General features: G+C 40.5%; 1 protein-coding gene across 1 annotated transcript in view; it reads left to right on the top strand.

Moving 5' to 3' along the window:
* Positions 1–23605, top strand: part of LOC129667897 (leukocyte immunoglobulin-like receptor subfamily B member 3) — a 294716-nt gene that overhangs the window by 4621 nt on the left and 266490 nt on the right. The window contains exon 2 of the mRNA XM_055595620.1: positions 16832–17089. Within this exon, the coding sequence (XP_055451595.1) occupies positions 16832–17089 (258 nt within the window). The remainder of the gene's footprint in view (positions 1–16831; positions 17090–23605) is intronic.

Raw genomic sequence — 23605 nt, forward strand, 5'->3', positions numbered from 1 at the left:
CTTCTTCTTCTTCTTCTTCTTCTTCTTCTTCTTCTTCTTCTTCTTCTTCTTCTTCTTCTTCTTCTTCTTTTTCTTCTTCTCCTCTCTCCATTTGAAAAATATTTTATTTATTTGGTGTGTGTGTATGTAACAAAAAGGAAAGGAACTTGACTGCTCGTAGATATAATGGAGGAGAAAGCTTATTATAGACATGTGGGAGAGCATAGCCAGAGGCAGGGTCATCTGGGAGAGTCCAGGGAAGATGATCCTGAGTCATATGGGGAGAGGCAGGAAGGGAAAGGTAGAGGAAAGAGAGGGGAGCCGGGGAAAGCAGCCAGGAGGCACCAAGATGCAGACATCAGGCAACCAAATGGTTGGTTCTTCCTGCTTATGTTGCAGGGTCATTGTTGGGGAGGGAAACCCAAAGAAGCTGGAATGTTGGCCAAGTCTGGGAAGATCAGGCTGTTTCCCTTGTTGTCCAGGCTCTGCAGGACCATCTGAGGCCAGGAAAGCGCAGGCTACATGTTGGAGCAGTGTGTGAGGATGCTGGACACTTTGAAGCTGCCCAGGATGTAGATTTTGAGGGAATTGGTGCTGGATCAGTCTGTTGTTCACTTGAGATCTGTTGGAGAGGTAGATCATGGAAGGAAGGTAAAGTTAAGGAGGTTAGGGAAATTTTTTATCTTGACTGTATATTTAACATGTTTAGGCCTATGATCCTGATAGTATGAGGAGTCCTAAGACCAGGGGAGAGGGACATCCTGTAATACCCAGTTCACAAGCCCCCAAATGACCAACAGGAATCTACTCCATTGTGAAACACTCGAGGGTCTTTGGAGGGTCTTTATTTCAAGCTAGAGCTGGGTGGCTGCCCTTTACAGACAAAGGAGCAAGCAAAACCCCACCCCCACCCCCGCTCCAGGAAAACAAGGTTTTTAAAGGGACAAAATGCAAGCGGGGAAGTGCAAGTCTTGGCATTACAGGATTGGGTAAGGGGGTCTCTAAGGGACATGCAGGTTAGGCTGTAGCGAGGGGGGGAGGGAGTAGGGCTAGTACATCCCATGGGCTTTCTTAGGAGCTATGTGACGTGACTCCAGTCACACCCTGAGGTTTATCTGGGTGGGGGACTGCTGCTGGCCGCCTGCTCTGGAAAAGGAATGTGCTCTGGTGATTTTGCCCCAGCCCCAGGAATTAACTCTTAAATTTTTGAACCACTCAATCCCACCCTCAGGAAAAGGCAGTAGGCAGAAAAACTTATGCTGTTGGTTGACAGGACTACTTATTGGGGATCCATCTGACCTGTGAGACGTGGATCCAATTTGATTCCCTGCAGTTTACAAGATTTTTTTTTAAGTTTATAAAAAGAGATATGTTAGCATTACCATTGTTTGTAATGTACTGAAAGCCACATTATAGAAAAGTCAGTAGACTCATGGCTTTTAATTACAGTATAAACTTGTAAACCCAAAAATGATTTTGGGTTAAAAGCATTATCACACTTTCCAGAGTGCTGAGTATATATGTTTTTAGCACAATGGGATGGCATTTTTTAAATCTGTACTTAGAAAATAAGCAAAGGAAATTTAAAAATTTAAAAAATTGAACTTCTGATTTTGAGAATATTATCAGTGCTTTACTAGAACTAGATTAATAGCTTATCAGAAATCCATTGATTGTCAAAATTCTGAACCTTTGAAGTCTTAGTAAATGGTAGCATAGTGAGAGCATTTTTTATTTTTTGTACACCTTAAGATTAGTTTTAAAAATTCCAATTATTTACCTTGAGACTCAGGAGCTTGATTACTATTTGTGAAGCAAGTTACTTTAAATAAAGAAGTAGTAAAAAGTTACTTTGAAACCTGTTTTGTGAGGTTATTTATTTATTTTTTTAGAGCCTAATAGCAAGGTAAATCCCTGGTCAGCTGGAGGCTTAGAAGCTCTAGATAAGGAAGCCTGAAGCTGTGTTTTACATATGAAGAGAACTGAGAAGTTCCCTGAAGTTTTAAGGGGGAGCTGGGTTCTTGCTGGAGTTAAAGCTACAGTTAGGCAGTCAATATTGTCAGAGATCTGAGAAGGATAAATCAGCTCAAAGTATAAACTAAATGGTCTATGTATCAGTTAAAAAGACAGAGACATCCCCATTACCCAAGATAAATAACCTTAGTTTCTGGTGGTCTCCATCAATTCTTTTTGGGGGGGGGCAGTGGTCAGTCTTCAGGTGTTATACAGGACAACAGTTAATCTTTAGATGTCATACAGGGCAGGATAGACCTTTGGTTACCAGACTCAGACTCTGATAATTTTTCTGTAGAACTACTTGCGGGGAGATCGATCTTATTTTGATTAGGCTGCCAGGGCTCTGCTCAAACTGTGGACAATAAGGCATGGAGCAGTTTTCCCAGTGATTAGCATTATCATGGTCCAGGTGGAGTCATCATGCTCAATATCCTCCTCTTTCTCTTCCTACTTCTTTTCCATCTCCTCCTCCCAGCTCTCTACTCCAGGCTGGCCTTGAACTCACAGGGATCTGCCTGCCTCTGCCTTCCCAGTGTTGAGATTAAGGGCGTGTGCCACCTACCCCACCCTATATTTTCTTTGGGTAGCTTAAGGGTTCCCCCTAGGAAGGGGTGGTTCTGTCTGTTATGGGAAGCTTAAACAGTTTAAATTCCATATTCAGCAGATCTTGGAAGAGTTTAAGGACCATCTATCTGTTAATTATCCCTAATTTTAGGCTTTAGGCTTAAGTTTGAAAACATGTACAGAGGCTTGTCACTAAATGAACGGTTTGCAAGTCAGTAGCTTATATAAGCTTATATGAGGTTAGGAATTTAGAACTTAATCCCTTTTAATTATGAGACTTCAAAATTTGTGTTGAAGATTTAATTGAATTTACCTTTAGCATCAAAGAAGAATATCACAGTTTTTGTATGACTTAGTTTATTCAAATAGCTAATGTTTAACAAAGTGAACAAAGACAAAGGAGCTAGACAAATATTACTGTGAACCTGAGTAGATCCTAGGAATTTATAAACCTTGATTATTAAACATACCTTAGTTATCAAACATACGTTGTTATTGTAATTTTTTTAGAAGCCTGGTGTTGAACAGTTAGCAGAGTAGTAAGAGATCCTAAATCAGATTTTGTGAATTTGAGTATACTTTTATAACCTTAAATTTTAGTGTTATTCAAAAATTCATATCAATCAAAATATTTTAGAGACCTTAGGTTGTTTCCTTAGTCTAAGAAGATACAATGATAAACTAAAGGCTCAGTGGGACTGAGAAGCTTTAGAATCGTTGCATTATACCAGGTGGTGGCCTTAAGATGGTGAAGTAAATGGCATGTATTCTTTAACCTTAGTAAAGATGGTTGCCAACCATTTGGTTACAGAAGCATGTGACTGCAGGCTGGGGCCAGAGAGATAGCCTCGTGGGACTGCAGGTTGTCTGTAGCTCCTAGGGGAAGGTGAGAGAAAGCTAGAAGAGAGCAGGGGAAAAGTGAGCCAGTAATAGAGAGAGACAAAGGGTGGAGCAGGCCAAGGCTGAGAGGGGCTAGTAGCTGAGGTGGATAATGTGTCTTAGGGTCATGAATTTCCATCGGGGTATCCTCAAGCAGAATGGGGAACTTGTCCAAGAAAAGCATTCCAAATCACAGAGGAAAAGCTTCTGTCTCTTTTCTGTGATTGGAGTCCAGTGGAGGACGGGGGAGCTTCCTGGCACATCACTGTCTTTTTTTTTTTTTTTATTAAAATAATTTATTTATTACAATTTATTCACTTTGTATCATAGCTGTAGCCACACCCTCATCCCCATCCAATCCCACTGTCTTTCCCTCTTCTATGTGCCTCCCCCAGTCTACTGATATGGGAGGTCCTCCTACTCTCTGGTTCTAGCCTATCAGATCTCATCAGGACTGGCTGCATTGCCCTCCTCTGTGGCTTGGTAAAGCTGCTGCCCCCTCAGCAGATAGTGATCAAAGAGCCAGCCACTGAGTTCATGCCAGATACAGTCCCTATTCCCATTACTAGGGTACCCTCTTGGACACTGAGCTGCCATAGGCTACAACTGTGCAGGGGTACTAGGTTATCTCCATGCATGGTTTTTGTTGGAGTATCAGTCTCACAAAAGACCCCTGTACCCAGATTATTTCTGGTTCTGTTGCTCTCCTTGTGGAGCTCCTTTCCCTTCCATGTCTTTCTGTCTCCCCCTTCTTTCATATGATTCCCTGCACTCTGTCAAAAGTTTGGCTATGAGTCTCAGCATCTGCTTTGATACCCTGCTGGGTAGAGTCTTTCAGAGGCCCTCTGTGGTGGGCTCCTGTTCTGTTTCCTGTTTTCTCCTCTTTTGATGTCCATCCTGTTTGCCTTTCTGAATGAGGATTGAGCATCTTACCCAGGGTCCTTCTTCTTGCTTGACTTCTTTAGGTGTATAGATTTTAGTATGATTATCCTATATGGTGTCTAATATCCACATATAAGTGAGTATATACCATATGTGGCTTTCTGCTTCCGGGATACTTTACTCAGGATGATCTTCTCTAGTTCCCACCGTTTGCCTGCAAATTTCATGATTTCTTTGTTTTTAATTGCTGAGTAGTATTCCATTGTGTAAATGTACCACAATTTCTGTATCCATTCCTCAATTGAGGGGCATCTGGGTTGTTTCCAGCTTATGGCTATTACAAATAAAGCTGCTACAAACGGTTGAGCAAATGTCCTAGTTGTATACTTAAGCTTTTTTTTAGATATATGCCTAGGAGTAGTATAGCTGGATCTTGTGGTAGCACTATTCTTAATTGGTTGAGAAAGTGCCAGATTGATTTCCAAAGTGGTTGTAAAAGTTTCCATTCCCACCAGCAATGGAAAAGGGTTCCCCTTTCTCCATATCCTCTCCAGCATGTGTTGTCACTTGAGTTTTTGATCTTAGCCATTTTGATGGGTGTAAAGTGAAATCTCAGGGTTGTTTTGACTTGCATTTCCCTGATGACTAAGGAGGTTGAACATTTCTTTAAGTGTTTCTCTGCCATTCGATATTCCTCTATTGAGAAGTCTCTGTTTAGCTCTGTATCCCTATTTTTTAATTGGATTACTTGATTTGTTGCCATTAAACTTTTTGAGTTCTTTATATGTTCTGGATATTAGCCCTCTGTCAGATATAGGGTTGGTGAAGATCTTTTCCCAGTCTGTAGGCTGTTGTTTTGTTCTGATGACAGTGTTCTTTGCTTTACAGAAGCTTTTCAGTTTCATGAGGTCCCATCTATTGATTGTTCTTAGAGCCTGTGCTGTTGGTGTTCTGTTCAAGAAGTTGTCTCCTGGGCCAATGAGCTTAAGGCTCTTCTCCACTTTTTCTTCTAATGGATTTACTCTGTCTGGTTTAATGTTGAGGTCTTTGATCCACTTGGACTTTAGTTTTGTGTAGGGTGATAAGTATGGATCTATTTACATTTTTCTATATGTGGATATCCAGTTAGGTCAGCACCATTTGTTGAAGATGTTGTCTTTTTTCCATTGTATGGTTTTGGCATCTTTGTCAAAAATCAGGTGTCCATAAGTGTGTGGGTTTATTTCAGGGTTTTCTATTTGATTCAATTGATATACCACTCGGTTTCTATGCCAGTACCATGCAGTTTTTACTGCTGCTGCTTTATAGTATAGGTTGAGATCAGGGATGGAGATACCTCCATAAGATCTTTTATTGTAGAGGATTGTTTTAGCGATTCTGGGTTTCTTGTTATCCCATATGAACTTGGGAATTTTTCTTTCAAGGTCTGTAAAGAATTGTGTTGGTAATTTGATAGGAATTGCATTGAATATGTAGATTGCTTTTGGTGAGATGAGCATGGGAGATCTTTCCATCTTCTGATATCTTCTAATTCTTTCTCAGAGACTGGAAAGTTTTTTTCATACAAGTCTTTGACTTGCTTGGTTAGAGCCACACCAAGGTACTTTATGTCCTTTGTGGCTATTGTGAAGGGTGTTGTGTCCCTAATTTCTTTCTCAGCCCTTTTGTCTTTTGTATACAGGAGGGCTCCTGATTTTGTATCCAGTTAATTTTGTATCCAGCCACTTTGTTGAAGGTGTTTATGAGCTGTAGGAGTTCACTGGTAGACTTTTTGGGGTCACTTATGTATACTATCATGTCATCTGCAAGTAATGATATTTTGACTTCTTCCTTTCCAATTTGTATCCCCTTGATCTCCTTCATTGTCTTATTGCTCTAGCAAGGACTTCAGGAACGATGTTGACGAGATATGGAGAGTGCAGGTAGCCTTGTCTTGTCCCTGATTTCAGGGGGATTGATTTAAGTTTCTCTCCATTTAGTTTGATGTTGGCTATAGGCTTGCTGTATATCACCTTTACTATGTTTAGGTATGTGCCTTGTATCTCTGATCTCTCCAAGACTTTAAACATGAATGGGTGTTGGATTTTATCAAACACTTTTTCAGCACCTAAGGAGATTATCATGTGTTTTTTTCTTTCAGTTTGTTTATATAGTGGATCACATTGATGGATTTCCATATACTGAATCGCCCCTGCATACCTGGGATGAAGCCTACTTGGTCACAGTGGATGATATCTTTGATGTGTTCTTGGATTCAGTTTGCAAGTATTTTGTTGAGTATTTTTTTATCAATGTTCATAAGAGAGATTAGCCTGAAATTCTCTTTATTTGTTGAGTCTTTGTGAGGTTTAGGTACCAAGGTGACTTTGACTTCATAGAATGAGTTTGGTAGTGTTCCTTCTGTTTCTATTTTGTGGAATAGTTTGAAGAGTGTTAGCTCTTCTTTGAAGGTCTGGTAGAATTCTGCACTGAAAGTATCTGGCCCTGGGCTTCTTTTGGATGTGAGACTTTTGATGACTGCTTCTATTTATTTAGGGGATATAGGATTATTTAATTGATTTATCTGGTCTTGATTCAGCTTTGGTAAGTGGAATCAATCAAAAAAGTTGTCCATTTCATTTAGATTTTCCAATTTTGTGGCATATAGGCTTTTGAAATAAGATCTAATGATTGTTTGGATTTTCTCAGTGTCTGTTGTTATGTCCCCTTTTTCATTTGTGATTTTGTTGATTTGGATAGTGTCTCTCTGCCTTTTAGTTAGTTTGGCTAAGGGTTTGTCTATCTTATTGATTTTCTCAAAGAACCAGCTCTTGGTTTCATTGATTCTTTAAATTGTTTCATTTGTTTCTATTTTATTGATTTCAGCCCTGAGTTTGATTATTTCCAGCCAACTACTCCTCTTTGGCTTGTCTTCTTTTTTTCCAAGGGCTTTCAGGTGAGTCATTAATTTACTTGCATGAAATGTTTTGAATTTCTTCTTGAAGCCACTTAGAGTTATGACCTTTTCTCTTAGCACTGTTTTCATTGTGTCCCATAAGTTTGGATATGTTGTTCCTTCATTTTCATTGAATTCTAGGAAGACTTTAATTTCTTTCTCTATTTCTATTTCTTCCCTGACCCAGCTGCCATTGAGTAGCAAGTTGTTCAGTTTCCATGTGAGTATAGGCTTTTTGCTATTTCTGTTGTTGTTGAGGTCCAGCTTTAGTCCATGGTGATCAGATAGGATAGTAGGGATTATTTCAGTCTTCTTGTATCTGTTGGGACTCACTTTGTGACCAACCGTATGGTTTATTTTGGAGAAGGTTCCATGAGGTGCTGAGAAGAAGGTAAATTCTTACATGTTTGGGTGTAAGGTTCTGTAAAATGTCTGTTAGGTCCATTTGATTCATGACCTCTGTTAGAGTCTTTGTTCCTCTGTTTAATTTTTGTTTTGTTGACCTGTCCTTTGTTGAGAGTGGGGTGTTGAAGTCTCCCACTATTAAGGTGTGGGGAACTATATGTTGTTTAAGTTTTATTACTTTTTCATTTACAAATGCAGGTGCCCTTGTATTTGGGGCTTAGATGTTCAGAATTGTGATGTTTTCTTGGTGGGAGTTTTCTTTGATGAGTAATTAGTGACCTTCCCCATTCATTTTGTTTAATTTTGGTTGAAGATCTATTTTATTAGATATTAGAATGGCTACTCCTGCTTGCTTCTTGAATTCTTTTGCTTGGATAACTGTCTTCCAGCCCTTTACTCTCAGGTAATGTCTATCTTTGTGACTTAGGTGTGTTTCTTGTATGCAGCAGATTGTTGGGTCTTATTTACGCATACTTTCTATTAGTCTGTGTTGAATCCATTGATGTTTAGAGATATTATGATGAGTGGCTGTTAGATCCTTTGATTTTTGCTGTTGGTTTTGGTAGTGTGTTTGTGTGCTTGGCTAATTTTTGTTTTGCTGCAATGAGGTTATTTATTTCCTGTGTTTTACTGAAAGTAGTTTTCTTGGGTTGTATTTTTCCTTCCAGTGTCTTCTGTAAGGCTGGATTTATGGGTAGGTATTGTTGGAATTTGTTTTGTCGTTGAATAACTTGTTTTCTCCATCTATGATTATTGAGAGTTTTTCTGGGTATAGATGTCAGCCTGGGCTTGACATCTAAGGGTCTGCATTATATCCATCCAGGCTCTTCTGGCTTTCATAGTCTCTGTTGAGAAGTCAGGTGTGATTCTGATGGGTTTGCCATTATATGTTACTTGGCCTTTTCCCCTTGCAGCCTTTAGTATTTTTTCTTTGTTCTGTATACTTACTGTTTTGATTATTATGTGGTGGGAGGATTTTCTTTTCTGGTCTAATTTACTAGGTGTTCTGTAGGCCTCTTGTATGCTTATAGACTTCTTCTTTAAGTTGGGGAAATTTTCTTCTATGATTTTATTGAAAATATTTTCTGGGCCTTGGAGACAGTAATCTTCTTTTTCCTGTATTCCTATTCTTTGGTTTTGTCTTTTCATGTCTTGGTTTCTTGGATGGTTTGTGTCAGGAATTTTTTAGATTGAACATTTTCTTTGACAGATACATCGATTTCTTTCATTGTATCTTCCACACCGAGATTCTTTCTTCCATCTCTTGTAGTCTGTTGGTTATGCTTACCTCTGTAGCTCCTGTTTTCTTCCCTAAGGTCTTCCTCTCCATGACTTCCTCTGTTTGTGTTTTCTTTAATTTTTCCAGTTCTATCTTCAGATCTTGAACTGTTTTATTGATTTCCTTCCCGTGTCTATATTTCCCTTCAATTCCTTCACCTGTTTGTTTGAATATTCCTGTTTCTATTAGTTCTTTCGGTGATTTAATTATTTCCTCTCTGAAGGCCACTAACTGTTTGGCTGTATCTTCCTGTATTTCTCTATGGATGGCCATACTTAGTTTAGCTTCCTCCATTTCTTTATGGATGGCCATCATATATTTGACTTTATCTTCTTCCATTTCTTTATGGATGGCCATAATATGTTTGACTTTATCTTCTTATAATTCATTTTATTTGTTTACTCCATTAACCTCTTCATAAGCATTGATGTCATCTTGGATTTCACTTATGATAGGGTGTTCAGAGCTGCTTGCCCCTGGATAATTGGTTTCTGAAGATATTGCCATATTGCTTTGGCTTTTGTTGGCTGTGCTTCTCCACTGGCCTCTTCCCATCAGTCTCAGGTGTTGGCTCTTATTTTCTGGTACCTCCTGGAATTCTGGGGTGGGGAGAATTCCCTTGGCAGGAAGGACTCTTCCTCAGCTTTTTGGGTATATTTACTGAATGGCCTGTGCTTCTCAGGAATTGCCACAGCTCACCTCAGGAAAAATGACCTGTGTAGTAACTGTGATCCTTGGTAGTCAGGGGTCTCTTCTCTCACCAGGAGAAGTCCTGGAGACAGGTCCCCTGCCGGTAGTTTTCTTGCTTTGAATTTAATGATGCTGCTGCTTTTACACTGTGTTTGCTGGGTGCAGCCTCCTTGAAGAAGCAGGGACCCTCACAGTTTGGTAATTTAGCTAGAGAGACAGGTTGTACCTTGGTATATTGTCTGGGGTGGAACCCGTGGATCCTAGACTTCTGTAGGTCTAAGGTTGGAGCTCTGTGCCCCAGTGCCCAAGTGGTAATCAGAGGGAGGTGAGCACAGCACTCATGCAGGTAGCCAAAGGCTAGAGTCTGGAGCCTGTGGGAACCCAGAAACTTTTCCAGAGCTGGGTGTCCTGAGGTTGGACCTGATATTTTCCCCACTGTGGGGTTTCCTCCTGACAGGGAGTCCTAGTCTGTGGTGTTTTGTGGTCTACAGTTCAGTCTGAGATGGTGAGTAGAGCATGCAGGCACAGGCAAGGGGCTCCCCACTGGCAACTGGGTGCCTGTAGGAACCCAGTAACTTTTCCCGGGACCTTTTTGGGGTGGAGGCGTTAGGGTGAGTGCCCTGAGGTCAGATCTGATATTTCCCTTACGGTTGGGTTTCCTTCTGGCAGAGAAACAGCCTCTGGTGCCCTGGGGCCTACAGTTGTCTGGGATGGTGAGTAGGGCATGCAAGCAGGTCTCTGGGCTAGCAACTGAGCACCTGCTGGACCCGAAACCTTTTCCAGGGATTGCTTGGATGACCTGAAGTCAGTCCTGATTGCTTCCTTCACTGTGGGGTTTTCTCTCAACTGGAAATCTTAGGCTCTGGTGTTTTGGTGCCCACAGTTCCATCTGGGACAGTGATCAGAGCATGCAGGCGTGTGGCTCTGGGCTGGAGACCAATTTCCTTCTGGGACCCAGGAACTTTTCCAGGGTTTAGCTGGGTGACCCGAACCCGATTGCTTCCCACACCGATTGCTTCCCACACCATACGTAGGCTTTCCTCTCTCCTGGGAAACACAATCGTTGGTGTTTTAGGGCCCAGAGTTCAGTCTCTTGGTTGCTGTACAGTCACCGCAGTCCTGCTTGTCAGACACAGGGTCCTCTCAGTGCTGCTATCTTGGATTTCCTGTACCATACTCTTATCTTAAAATTTAAGTTATCTATATCACCACACTTTAAAAATAATTCTTCCTTTTTGTAGTTGGGAGGGGAGACTTGTCCATTTTTTCATTTTCTTAAAAGGCAAATATATTGTATTTGGCATCAATATTTACTATTGATATATCTTTTAGTAATGCTGCGATTAATCCTAAACAGCTGTATAACCAAATCACCACACAGAGACTAGGATTTATTTAGTTAGCCTAGAACACAATGCTGGGCAATAGTTACTCCATGCTAAACCTCCCAGCCCACATAGTTCCTACCATTCAGATTCCCCCATTATACTTGCTTTTAGTGCTATCTTAAGTCCGGCTAATTTTCCATGTCGTTCCAAGACCTCTCCTCCAGCCTCTGCTCTCCTAGCTTCTGCTCCTGCCACTTCTCCTCCTCTGCTTCCCTCTCCTTCCTGTCCTCCTCTTCCTTCCTCTCCTCCCACTCTGAACCAGGACGTCCCACCCTATCCTCTCTATTGGTCAACATTGTGGCTGGTTATTTTAATTGACAATATAGAGAACAAATGGTAGCATGTTTACACAAACTTGAGACAGGTGCTGCTTAGAATAAGCATCACAAAGCAATGTCTGGATTAAAACCAGATAGTGGGGGAGAGAAATCAGCATTTGAGTGAACAACGGTAAGGTGTATACATCCCAAAAGAACATTATACCAACATATATTTATAGCGAAAAATGATGTTTTAATGGATGTCTGCGCATGGAATAGCTAGCACAAGTTAATTAAGATATGCATGCCTATATGCTAACTTAATGTCATGTGTTGCTATCTCTCAGCATTCAAATACCTGTTACAGAGTCCTTGCTGGCTTCCTTGATCTTCTTACCCTACTCCCTACCCTAATTCTTTCCAGTTCATGGACTTTCCATTCCCCATTTTCTTACTCTTATATAGCATTGCCATTTCAATCATCTACCCTCTTGGTGCTCTCTTGTCCCCCTCTTACTTGCCCTTTCCCTTGGCATGGCTCTCATGGCCCAGTTCTGGATATGCTTAGTCCACTACATTCTATCCCCACTCTGGACCCTTCCAGATGCCTCTGGCTGTACTCTTCTTCATGTCTACAATAAAAACATTTCTTTCAACCAGAAAAAAAAAATACATTGTTATTTAAAAAGCACAAACAAATCTCTCTCTGTCTCTTTTACACACAGACACACAGACATACATACATACAGAGAGAGACAGACAGACAGACAGACAGACAATTATAACACACACAAGACCTGACAGGTTCAAGCCAGGAAGTCCCACCCCTAACCAAGAAGCTATTTGCAATTGATACCCACTGGCAAAGGGAAAATAAATTTTCTCTAATGAAGTGTTACTGGGTATATCACCCACACTCCATGTTCCATGTTCTTGAGTAGTTGGCCAACACAAAATGAACTCCTTGAAACCCATTATTTTGTATGCTAGCCTAAAATTTAATTGAAAATTATTAGTGACATTTAGTACATTGATAATGTGATACAGCCAGCAAGTTTGTCTGCTTCTATGATATTCTTTCCACCCACCCCCCAGAAACTCTACACTTATTAAATTGTACCACCTTCCCATTGTCCCACCCCTATCATACCATGTAAGCACTGACTTTCTTCTATGGCTTTGCCTTTTCTGGGCATTTCGTGTAAGTGACACTACACAGCTGTCCTTTAACTTTCTTTCTCTGTGGTTTATAGTAATAATAATAATAATAATGAAGAAGAAGATGATGATGATAATTTATTTACAATGCATTCACTTTGTATTCCAGTTGTAGCCCCTTCCTCATCTCCTCCCGGTTCCACCCTCTCATTTCCTCCCTCTTCCTCCCATATCCTTCTTCCCTAGTCCATTAATAGGGGAAGTCCTCCTCCTGTCTGACCCTAGTCTATCAGGTCCCATCAGGACTGCCTGGATCTATGGGCTGTCTAGGTCGCCCCACCAGGGAGACATGCTCAAGAAGCAGGCAACTGAGTTCATGTTAGAGACTGTCTCTTCTCTTCTTAGTAGGAAACCTACCTACTGAGCTGTCTATGGGCTACATATGAGCAAGGGGTCTAGGTCCTCTTTATGTATTGTCTTTGGTTGCACAGTCTCTGTAGTCCCTCCTGAGCCCTGCCTTTTTTTCTTTCTTTCTCTCTCTCTCTCTCTTTTTTTTTTTTTTGGCTTTGTTGGTCTCCATATGTGGCTCCTGTCCCCTCCAGGTTCTTTTATTTCCCTCTTCTTCCACAAGACTCCCTGCACTCTGTCCAAAATTTGGCTGTGAATCTCTCTGCACGTGCTTTGATCTGCTGCTGGTTGGAGTCTTTTTGAGGACATCTGTGGTAGGATCCAGTCCTGTTCCTTCTTTTCTACCACTTCTGGTGTCTATCCTGTTTTTCCTTCTGAATGAGAACTAAGCATTTTCCCTAGGGTCCTCCTTATTGTTTATCTTCTTTCAGTCTGTAGATTTAGCATGTTTATTTTATATTATATGGCTAATATCCACTTATAAGTGAGTATATTCAGAAATACATCAATGTAATCCACCATATAAACAAACTGAAGGAGAAAAACTACATGATCATCTCCTTAGATGCCAAAAAAAAAAAAAAAAAAAAAAAGCATTTGACAAAATCCAGTACCCATTCATGTTTAAAGTCTTGGAGAGATCAGGGATACAAGGCACATACCTAAACATAGTAAATGTTTACTATGTTTACAATATACAGCAACTCTATAGCCAACATGAAACTAAATGGAGAGAAATTTAAATCAATCCCACTGAAATCAGGGACAACGCAAAGCTGCCCACTCTCTCGTAGCTCTTCAACATAGTACTTGAAGTCCTAGCTAGAGCAATAAGACAACTAAAGGAGATCAAGGGGATACAAATTGGAAAGGAAGAGGTCAAAGTATCACTATTCACAGATGATATGATAGTATACCTGAGTGACCCCAGATATTCAACCAGAGAACTCCTTCAGCTGATAAATACCTTCAGCAAAGTGGGCTGGATACAAAATTAACTAACAAATAAAAAAATAAAAAAATAAAATCAGTAGCCCTCCTGTATAGCAAAGACTGAGAAAGAAATTAGGGAAACTACACCCTTCACAATAGCCAGAAATAACATAAAGTACCTTGCTGTAACTCTAATCAAGCAAGTGAAAGACCTCTTTGAAAAAAACTTCATGTCTCTGAATAAAGAAATTGGAGACGATATCAGAAAATGGAAAGATCTCCCATGCTTTCAAAGTGGTTTTACAAGTTTCCATTCCCACCAGCAATGGAGGAAGGTTTTCCTTTCTCCATATCCTCTTCAGCATGTGTTGTCACTTGAGTTTTTGATCTTAGCCATTCTGATGGGTGTAAGGTAAAATCTCAGGGTTATTTGGATTTGCATTTCCCTGATGACTAAGGAGGTTGAGCATTTCTTTAAGCGTTTCTCTGCCATTTGATATTCCTCTATTGAGAAGTCTCTGTTTAGCTCTGTACCCCATTTTTTAATTGGATTACTTGATTTGTTGCCGTTAAACTTTTTTAGTTCTTTGTATATTCTGGATATTAACCCTCTGTCAGATATAGGGTTGGTGAAGATCCTTTCTCAACTGTAGGCTGTCATTTTGTTCTGATGATAGTGTCCTTTGCTTTACAGAAGCTTTTCAGTTTCATGAGGTCCCATTTATTGATTGTTGTTCTTAGAGCCTGTGCTGTTGGTGTTCTATTCAGGAAGTTGCCTCCTATGCCAACGAGCTCTAGGCTCTTCCCCATTTTTTCTTCTAAGAAGTTTAGCCTGTCTGGTTTTATGTTGAGGTCTTTGATCCACTTAGACTTTAGTTTTGTGCAGGGTGATAAGTATGGATCTATTAACATTTTTCTACCTGTAGATATCCAGTTAGGTCAGCACCATTTGTTGAACATGCTATCTTTTTTTCCATTGTATGGTTTTGGCATCTTTGTCAAAAATCAGGTGTCCATAAGTGTGTGGGTTTATTTCAGGGTCTTCTATTTGATTCGATTGATCCACCAGTCTGTTTCTATGCCAGCACCATGCAGTTTTTAGTGCTGTTGATCTAGTGCTACCCCAAGAGCTAGCTCTAGCACTCCTAGGCTTATATCCAAAAGATGCTCAAGTATACAACTAGAACATTTGCTCAGCCATGTTCGTAACAGCTTTATTCATACTATCCAGAAGCTGGAAACAACCCAGATTTCCCTCAGTTGAGGAATGGATACAGAAATTGTGGTCCATTTACACAATATACTACTACTCAGCAATTAAAAAACAAGGAAATCATGAAATTTGCAGGCAAATGGTGGGGACTAGGAAAAATTCTCCTGAGTGGGCTATCCCAGAAGCAGAAAGATACACATGGTATATACTGACTTATATGTGGATATTAGACATAATGTAGGATAAACATACTAAAATCTGTACACCTAAAGTAGCTAACCAAGAAGGAGGACTCTGGGCAAGATGTTCAATCTTCATTCAGAAAGGCAAATGGGATAGACATTGGAAGAAGGTGAAAATAAGGAACAAGACTGGACCTTATCACAGAGGGCTTCTGAAAGACTCTACCCAACAAGGTTTTAAAGCAGATGCTGAGACTCATAGCCAAACTTAGGGCAGATTGCAAGGAATCTTATGAAAGAAAGGGGAGATAGAAAGACCTGGAAGTGTCTGCAGCTCCATAAGGAGAACAACAGAACCAAAAAAATCTAGGCCTAGGGGTCTTTTCTGAGACTGATACTCCAACCAATGGCCATTCATGGAGATAACCTGGACTCCCTGCACAGAGGTAGCCTGTGGAAGCTCAGTCTCCAAAGCGGCTCCCTAATAAGAGGAGCAGGGGCTGTCTCTGACATGAACTCTGTGGTGGGCTCTTTGATCACCTTCCCCTGAGGGGGAGCATTCTGTCCAGGCTACCGGGGAAGACTACGAAAGACAGTCCTGATAAGACCTGATAGGCTAGGGTCAGATGGAAGGGGAGGAGGTCCTCCACTATCAGTGGACTGGGGAAGGAGCATGGGAGGAGAGGAGAGAGGGAGGGTGGATTGGGAGGGGATAAGGGTGGGGCTACAGCTGGGATACAAAGTGTATAAATTGTAATAAATAAAAAATCATATTAAAAAAGAAAAAAAATAATGTGATATACTAATAAATTGTTTATTAAAAAAAGCAAATAAATAAATAAATAAAAACATCTCCCATGCTCATGGATCAGTAGGATTAACATAGTGAAAATGGCCATCCTGCCAAAAGCAATCTTCAGATTCAATGCAATGCCCATCAAAATACCAACACAGTTCTTTACAGAAAGAACTTTGTGTTCTTTTTTAAAAAACTTAAATCTAGCAAGTAAAATTTGAGTTGTCTGTACACACTCTTGGGTGTGTGGCCCTCCACTGGATCATGGCCAGCTTGTGGGGTTGTCATCAATTGCCACGAGCTCACTGTTGGGACTTCATGCTTACTTGTCCTTTCCTGTCTGGGATTTGGTTTTGAGACTTGGCATTTTCCTGTTGAATGACATGCAGCAGGGTCTTTTGAACAGGAAAGCAACTGTGGCCTGGATATGTAGGTCAGGGGAGTGACTTGCCTAGCACCGATAAAGCTATTCCCAGAACCACATAAACTAGGTGTGGTGGTGCATGCCAGCAGTCCCGGGACTCGTGGTGTGGAGGCAGTGGGATCAGAAGTTCAAGGTCATCTTCTGTTGCAGAGCAAGTGCAAGGCCAGCCCGGGTCGCACATATCCGTTAAAATGTGAGGTAATTATGGTACAAACCGGTGCATGCGTGCTTGTGTCCATTCAAGGCAGTCTCTAGCCTCGCGTTCTTTTCTTCAGGGCTGTGTGTGCTGAAAGCGAGCCAGGCACAAAGTGGTGAGTACGCCTCCCGAATGCCCCACACCTCCTCAGGGGTTAGCTAGCGAGAGGTTGGAGGGCATGCCAGGACTCAGAAGAGACCTGTTTTCACTGAGGCTAACCTAGCGTCTGTGATTCCCTTCCAAGACCCATTCCCCAAGCCTTCACTCCGGGCTCAGCCCAGTTCCTTGGTGCCCCTGGGGCAGTCAGTCACTCTGCGGTGCCACGGGCCTCCAAATGTGGATTTATATCGCCTGGAGAATCTGGAATCTGGGAACTATAAAGATGAAAATATTCTGTCTATCCCAACCATGAAAGCAGATAATGCTGGACGCTACCGCTGTTCCTATCAGAACGGGAGTCTCTGGTCTCCCCCAAGCGACCAGCTTGAGTTAGTCGCCACAGGTAAGGAGGGGAGAAATGGAGTGGGGTTGGTCTTTGGTTTCAGAGCTGCCTGACCTTCAGCCGTGGACTTGAAGACTGTGAAAGTGGGTTATGTGAGTGATACACAGTAAACCCCTAAATCCTCCAGTGCTGGAGTCAGAGTGAGACAATTGAGTCATTGGTCTTGCTTACTGAGTTTAAGGGTGCTGTCTTCAGGACAGTCATTAATCAAGACAAATATCATTTAAATGCAATACAAAAAATTAAAAGATTATTCCTGGAGAATTTCATAGCTGCAAACAATAAAATATAATCATACCCATTGTCTGTTTCCCACCTCCAACTTCCCTGCCATCCCTCTTAACATATCCCTACTCAACCTCATGATCATTTTTCAAAACAAAACAAAGCCCCACCTGTCTTTAACACAGTTTTCTTTCTTCCTAAGGTGTTTACACTAGGCCCTCACTTTCGGCTCACCCCAGTTCAGCAGTCCTTCCAGGCAGGCACGTGACCCTGCAGTGTCGAACCCAGTATAGTTTTGATGGATTTGTTCTATACAAAGAGGGGGATACTGGGCCTTATAAGAGACCAGAGAAATGGTACCGGGCTGATTTCCCCATCACCACAGTGACTGCTGCTCACAGTGGGACTTACCGGTGTTACAGCTATTCCAGCGCGTCTCCATACCTGTGGTCAGCCCCCAGTGAGCCGCTAGTGCTCGTGGTTACAGGTGAGTGAGTCCAGATCCAAGAGTCTTTCATTGACATTTGTAAATCCCTGTGGAACTTCCAAGGCAGCCAGAGGTGCGGACGAGGTAGAGCCTCTGGCTCCATTCAGTTTTGGAGGTGTATGAGTGTCCTACAACTACTGTGACAGATCACCACAGATTATTGCTGGCTCACAATGACACAAATTTACTACCTTAATGTTGTGAAGGTCTCAAGTCTATAAAAGACACGTTTATAAGATAAATCCGTCAATTATTGTAGTTCCAGTCACAACAGCTAAAAGTATAAAACCGACCTAAGGAATGTATAAAGAAAGCAAAAATTTTCGGCTTCTAAAATGATTACGTACTAATAAACATGAAAAAGGGTTGCACATCAGGAGCACCAGAAAAAATGCAGATTAAAAAGACTTTTGAGAATCCAGCTTAACCCAGACAGAATGGTGGTTATCAAGAAAACTAATAAATGCTGGTGACAATGTGGACAAAAGTGAACCATTATTCATGGCCACTGGGAATATAAAACAGTACAAACACTATGAAAATCAATATAGTTTTCATTCAGAAAACTGAAAATGTGTAACTCCGATCCATGTGTATATATGAGATACTTACACACCTCCATTTATTGTAACACTGTTCACAACAGTTAAATTATGGGACCAACATACATGTTTATCAACAGAGGCATGGAGAAGGAAAACTAAATATAGTTCTTAAACAGAGGGAACTATTTTTGCAATAAAGATGAATACAATTATGTTATATAGGAAAATGGATCCAATTGGTGGTAAATACATTACATAAATTAAGTCACAGATACCATGTTTTCTCTCATTTGTGTGTCATAGATTTTATATAGATATATAAAATCATATATTTACACATAACAGGAAAGCTAAAACAAATCTAGGGCAGTGATTCTCAATCTGTGTGTTGTGACCCCTTTGAGGATTGAATAACCCTTTCGTAGGAGTCACTTATGGCCATTAGAAAATATATTTACATTTCAATTCATAACAGTAGCAAAATTACAGTCATAAAGTAACAATGAAAATAATTCTATGGTTGGGGGTGACCACAACCTGAAAAATTATATTAAAGGGTTGCAACACTAGGAAGGTTGAGAACCACTGATTTAAGGGAAGCAAGAGGACTGATGGGAGGGATGAGAAAGGGCAGGGAGAACCCATTCAAAGTACTTTATATATATATATGTATGTATATACATATGTATACATATACATGCATTTTCATATATATGTACACAAAATGATCTAATATAACTCAATATAATAAAATAAACAATTAAGGACAATAAAAAGTTACAAAGATCTGTGGTATAAAAAAATTTAAATAAAACAAAGCATGCAATTGAGATTCTAGCAGCAAAATCTCTTTTGTTACTATGTTTTCCTGGAAAACTTTGGGTCTATCAGCTTTTAGTTGACCTGGACCAGCAAGTCATTTTTCAGTGACAAAGTCCTGAGAGAAAGGACCAGGGGATTGGAAGAAAAACATGATAGAAGATAGAGAAGATAAGAAAGTTTGGGATTGGGAGGTTTTGCACATGCTAGGATTTCTGTCAAGCAAGGTTATTAAGAGGTATTAAGGTTATTAAGATACTTAATAGTATCTTCTATACTATTGAGGGAGACAAAGGAAATGAAGTCAGCAGGCAGCTAATCAGGCAATGTTGCAGAAGAGGAACATACTATCTCAAGACCATTACAGTGGGAGTACACAGCAGCCTCATGATTGACAACTCTAGTCTCTTCAGAGGGAAAATCCAAGTTTCTAGGAACTTCTTAAAGGCCCTGTCCCCCAGTCCTGAGCAAGAATGAAGAACTAGGTTCCTTTTGTCCTTTCATTAGAGCCTTGGATTCATCCAATTTTACATTTTGTCATTGTGTAAAGTTGCTTGAGAAACAGCTGAAAGGAGGAAGAATTTATTTTGGTTTATACTTTCAGAGGCCTCAGCTCATGGTAGTCTGCTTCTGTGTTCCTGGGCTCAGAGTAAGGCAGAGGAATTTCAGAAAGATGTGGTAGAATAAGGTCATTGAACTCACACAGCCAGGAAGGGACTAAGTCAAGAAATGCTCTTCAAAGACAGCCTCCATGACTGGCTTCATCCCATCATGCTGCACCCTCCACAAGTTGTCTCACTACTCTGTGGAGGTTTTCCCTCCCAGCTCCAAGCTCCTGGAATAACAACTCAAGAGAATCAAGGTATATTTACAAATACCTAGGCCAAACAGCTAGGCTCCTCTCTGACTAGCTCATAACTTAAAATAACCCATTTATATTAACCTACATTTTGCTATGCAACTACTTACTTCTTCTCAGGTACCATCTGTCCTCAAATCTTTCCTGGTGACCCTTCCTGTGGCTGGCACTATCCCAGAATCCTCTCTGCCTACCAGGCGTCCCACCTTCTATTTTACCTTCTCCTATAGGCATTAGTTTTTTTTTTTTTTTGACAGATGATTTATCCATACAGTACATGAGATATTCTTTCTACACACTAATAGCATATTCAGAATTTGAATTCATCAGTGGGTTAACCTATTGATCATGCCAGTTCCTTTTAGATGTAATAGTATCTGGAAATGCTCTCACAGACACATCTAGAAGTGTGTATTTCTAATTTCTTAGGCAGCTCTCAATCCAAACAAGTCAATAGTTAAGAGCTATCACACTTACCATAAAAATATAATAGTATAGGCACCTGGAAAGTAAAATCTGAAGGATTTTCTTCTTTAATCCTCTAAACCTCAACTAATTCTTAGATTTTATGCTTTAACAGTTTTATTGTCTATGACTCTATGGAAATAGCATAGCCTGAATAAAACAAGTAGTTCACTAAGAAAAATAAATATAAACATATCAAAGATTATGAGACATGAACAGGATGCCTGCTGTGTGATAGTATCTTCTTGACATGACAGGGAAGCGTCACCACTAAAGTCTCACTGAGGTTGCCTAAACATTTCAACCAGTCAGCAGTGAAAGCCTCTTCATACTTATTTGCACGTGAGAAAATCAAGTCACAAAAATGTTGCTTTATTTGCTTGAAGCCCTCTGTTAACAGACTTACAGAGTACTAACCTCTCGTTTTCTGATTTCTCAGAACCCTCTGCCACTCCCAGTCAGGTACCCACAGAGGTGCCATCTCTTGCAACAGGTGAGTTCAGTAGATTCTGGTGTCTGCGGAATGAAGCTCTACTACTATGACCTTCATAATGACAACTCCAATTGACATTGCCAACTTGGTGAAATCTCACAAGGCTCCCCCTCTAGCTGAGGAGCTATAGGCAATCAATGGATGCTGAGAGAGGGGGAATCATTCTCCCCCAGGGATGAGCTCCCTGATACATTATTCAGTCTCAGGTAGGAAGTCCTAAACACATGTGCATATGAGCAACACTAAATAGACTCAGTTGGTTATATGTTTCATACACATAACAGTAATGAAGATGTTATGAATTTGAAGTGGGGGAGGGGAACATAAGGTGAATTAAAGGGGGAAAAGTGTGGGTTAGAAATTATATAAATACTGTACCATATATAACATTCTCAAAGTAAAAAAAAGTTATGAACATATAGCAAGCAACAGTTATTTTGGGATCATGAATTGTTGGGTTGGTTATTTTGCTTTGATTTTATAGTACTTTATTTTTTCTATTTTTAAAATTTTGTTTTTTAAATTTAGGGTCTCATGTATATCAGGCTGGTTTGAATTTATTATATAGTGGAGAATAACCTTAAAATTCCGATTACTGGGAAAATAGGCTTGAGCCATTACGCCTGGTTTATGTGGTGGTAATGTAGCCCCGGGCTTTGTGCATCCCAAGTGAGTTATGTCTTCAGTCTACTTTCTGACTTTTCAGTTTTGATTTTTCTACATAATAGAAACAAGAGAACACTATTAAAGAACTAAAAGTCTGAAATGTTATGGGTAACAAATATGATTTAAAATAATGAATGAAATGTATCTCAGTGGTAGGGCACATACTCTGCCTACACAAGGCACCCAGGTTTAATTCCAAGAACAAAGAAAGAAAGAATGAATGAATAGAGGATATCATATGTTCTTCTCTAAAACCCAGAATACTCTATACTGTTTTAAATCTTTATCTCACCTCTCATTGCATAGTTCCTCTCATCTGTGATTCCTAACACATTTCTAAAACTTCTCCCATGGTTCCTGTCTCTACATCTAATTCCCCGGGACAAGTGCAAGTCAAGTGCCAGATGACAAGTGAGGGCATAGGTGACAAGAGTCTGGGGAGGACAAAGAAAGCTGTTGTAGAGTACTCTAGGGAACATTTCAACCAGTCAGCAATGGAAACCTCTTCAAAATTATTTGCTATATGAGAAAATCAAGTCACAAAAATGTTTATTTGCTTGAAGCCCTCCATTAACAGATTTACAGAGTACTAACTTCTCTCCTTTTCTGATTCTCAGAACCCTCTGCCACTCCCAGCCAGGTACCCACAGAGGTGCCATCTCCCACAACAGGTGAGTTCAATAGATTCTGGTGTCTGGGGAATGAAGTTCTACTACAAAGGTGCCCTCAAATGTAGTTCCCATCATTGAGAGATATACTCACAGGCTTAATGTGTTCAGAGAACATTTTGGTAAGAATAATTGGCAGTTTCATGTGAAGGTAATGGATTTAGGAGGGAAGGAGATTCCTGAAGTATAGACTAATAACTGTTTTTCCTATGACTCCTGTTCAAAACTAAGATACAAGTCACATTCTACATGTCCACCAAGATGGTTATAACCACACAGATAGAAGCCAACCAACCAATCAACCATCCAACAAACTAAAATGCCAACAACCACCCACTGATCCAACCAAGTAATCTTAATCAAGACAAGCATTGGAAAGATTTAAAGCCTGTCTTAGTTTGGGTTTCATTGTGGTGACAAGACACCACGACCATGGTAACTCTTATAAAAGAAAACATTTAATTGGGGTTGGTTTACAGTTTCAGAGCTTTAGATCATCATCATCATGGTGGGAAGCATGGCTGCATGCAGGTAGACACGGTGCTGGAAAAAGAGCTCAGAGTTCTACGTATTGATCCACAGGCAGCAGAAGGAGATTGTGCCACAGTAGGCATGGCTTGAGCATAGGAGAACTCAAAGCTCACCCCCATAGTGATACACTTTCTTCAAGAAGGCCACACCAACTCCAACAAAGCCACACCTCCTAATAGCACTACTCTCTATGGGCCAAGCATTCAAACACATGAATCCATGGGGGCCATATTTATTCAAACAACCACAGAGACTGAAACTTCAAAGCCTATCCCCAGTAACATACCTCCTACAACAAGGCCACAGATCCTAATCCTTTCCAGTTTCATCAACTGGGGAACAGACATTCAAATATATGAGCCTATGGGGGATGTTATTATTCAAACCCCCATAATTTTGTTCACACAAGCTCTTATATGTAAATTGTTATAACAGCATCATTCTTACCAGACACAGAGTGGAAATAACTTAAATGCCCATCAGCTGAGAAGTGGTTTGATTCTTTGAAGCTACCGGGCACTAAGTCAAGGGATTTTTGAATTTATTAATCTCAATAGTTGGGTAATGTGTGCCAGCTGAAGGAGCTTTAGGGCACTCAGGTATCTCAGAAGGAGTCTGGAGAATGGGAGCACTTAGGATGAACTGTCGATATTCTATTTCCTCATAATATTCCTGCTTAAGCCTCCAAGAGACGTTCCATCTTACCCGTTAACAAACTATCTACAATTGGTGAATAAGTAGTCATTTAAAGCTCAATA

This window comes from Psammomys obesus, unplaced genomic scaffold (assembly GCF_907164565.1).
Source record: "Psammomys obesus unplaced genomic scaffold, mPsaObe1.curated_primary_1811, whole genome shotgun sequence".
NCBI lineage: Eukaryota > Metazoa > Chordata > Mammalia > Rodentia > Muridae > Psammomys > Psammomys obesus.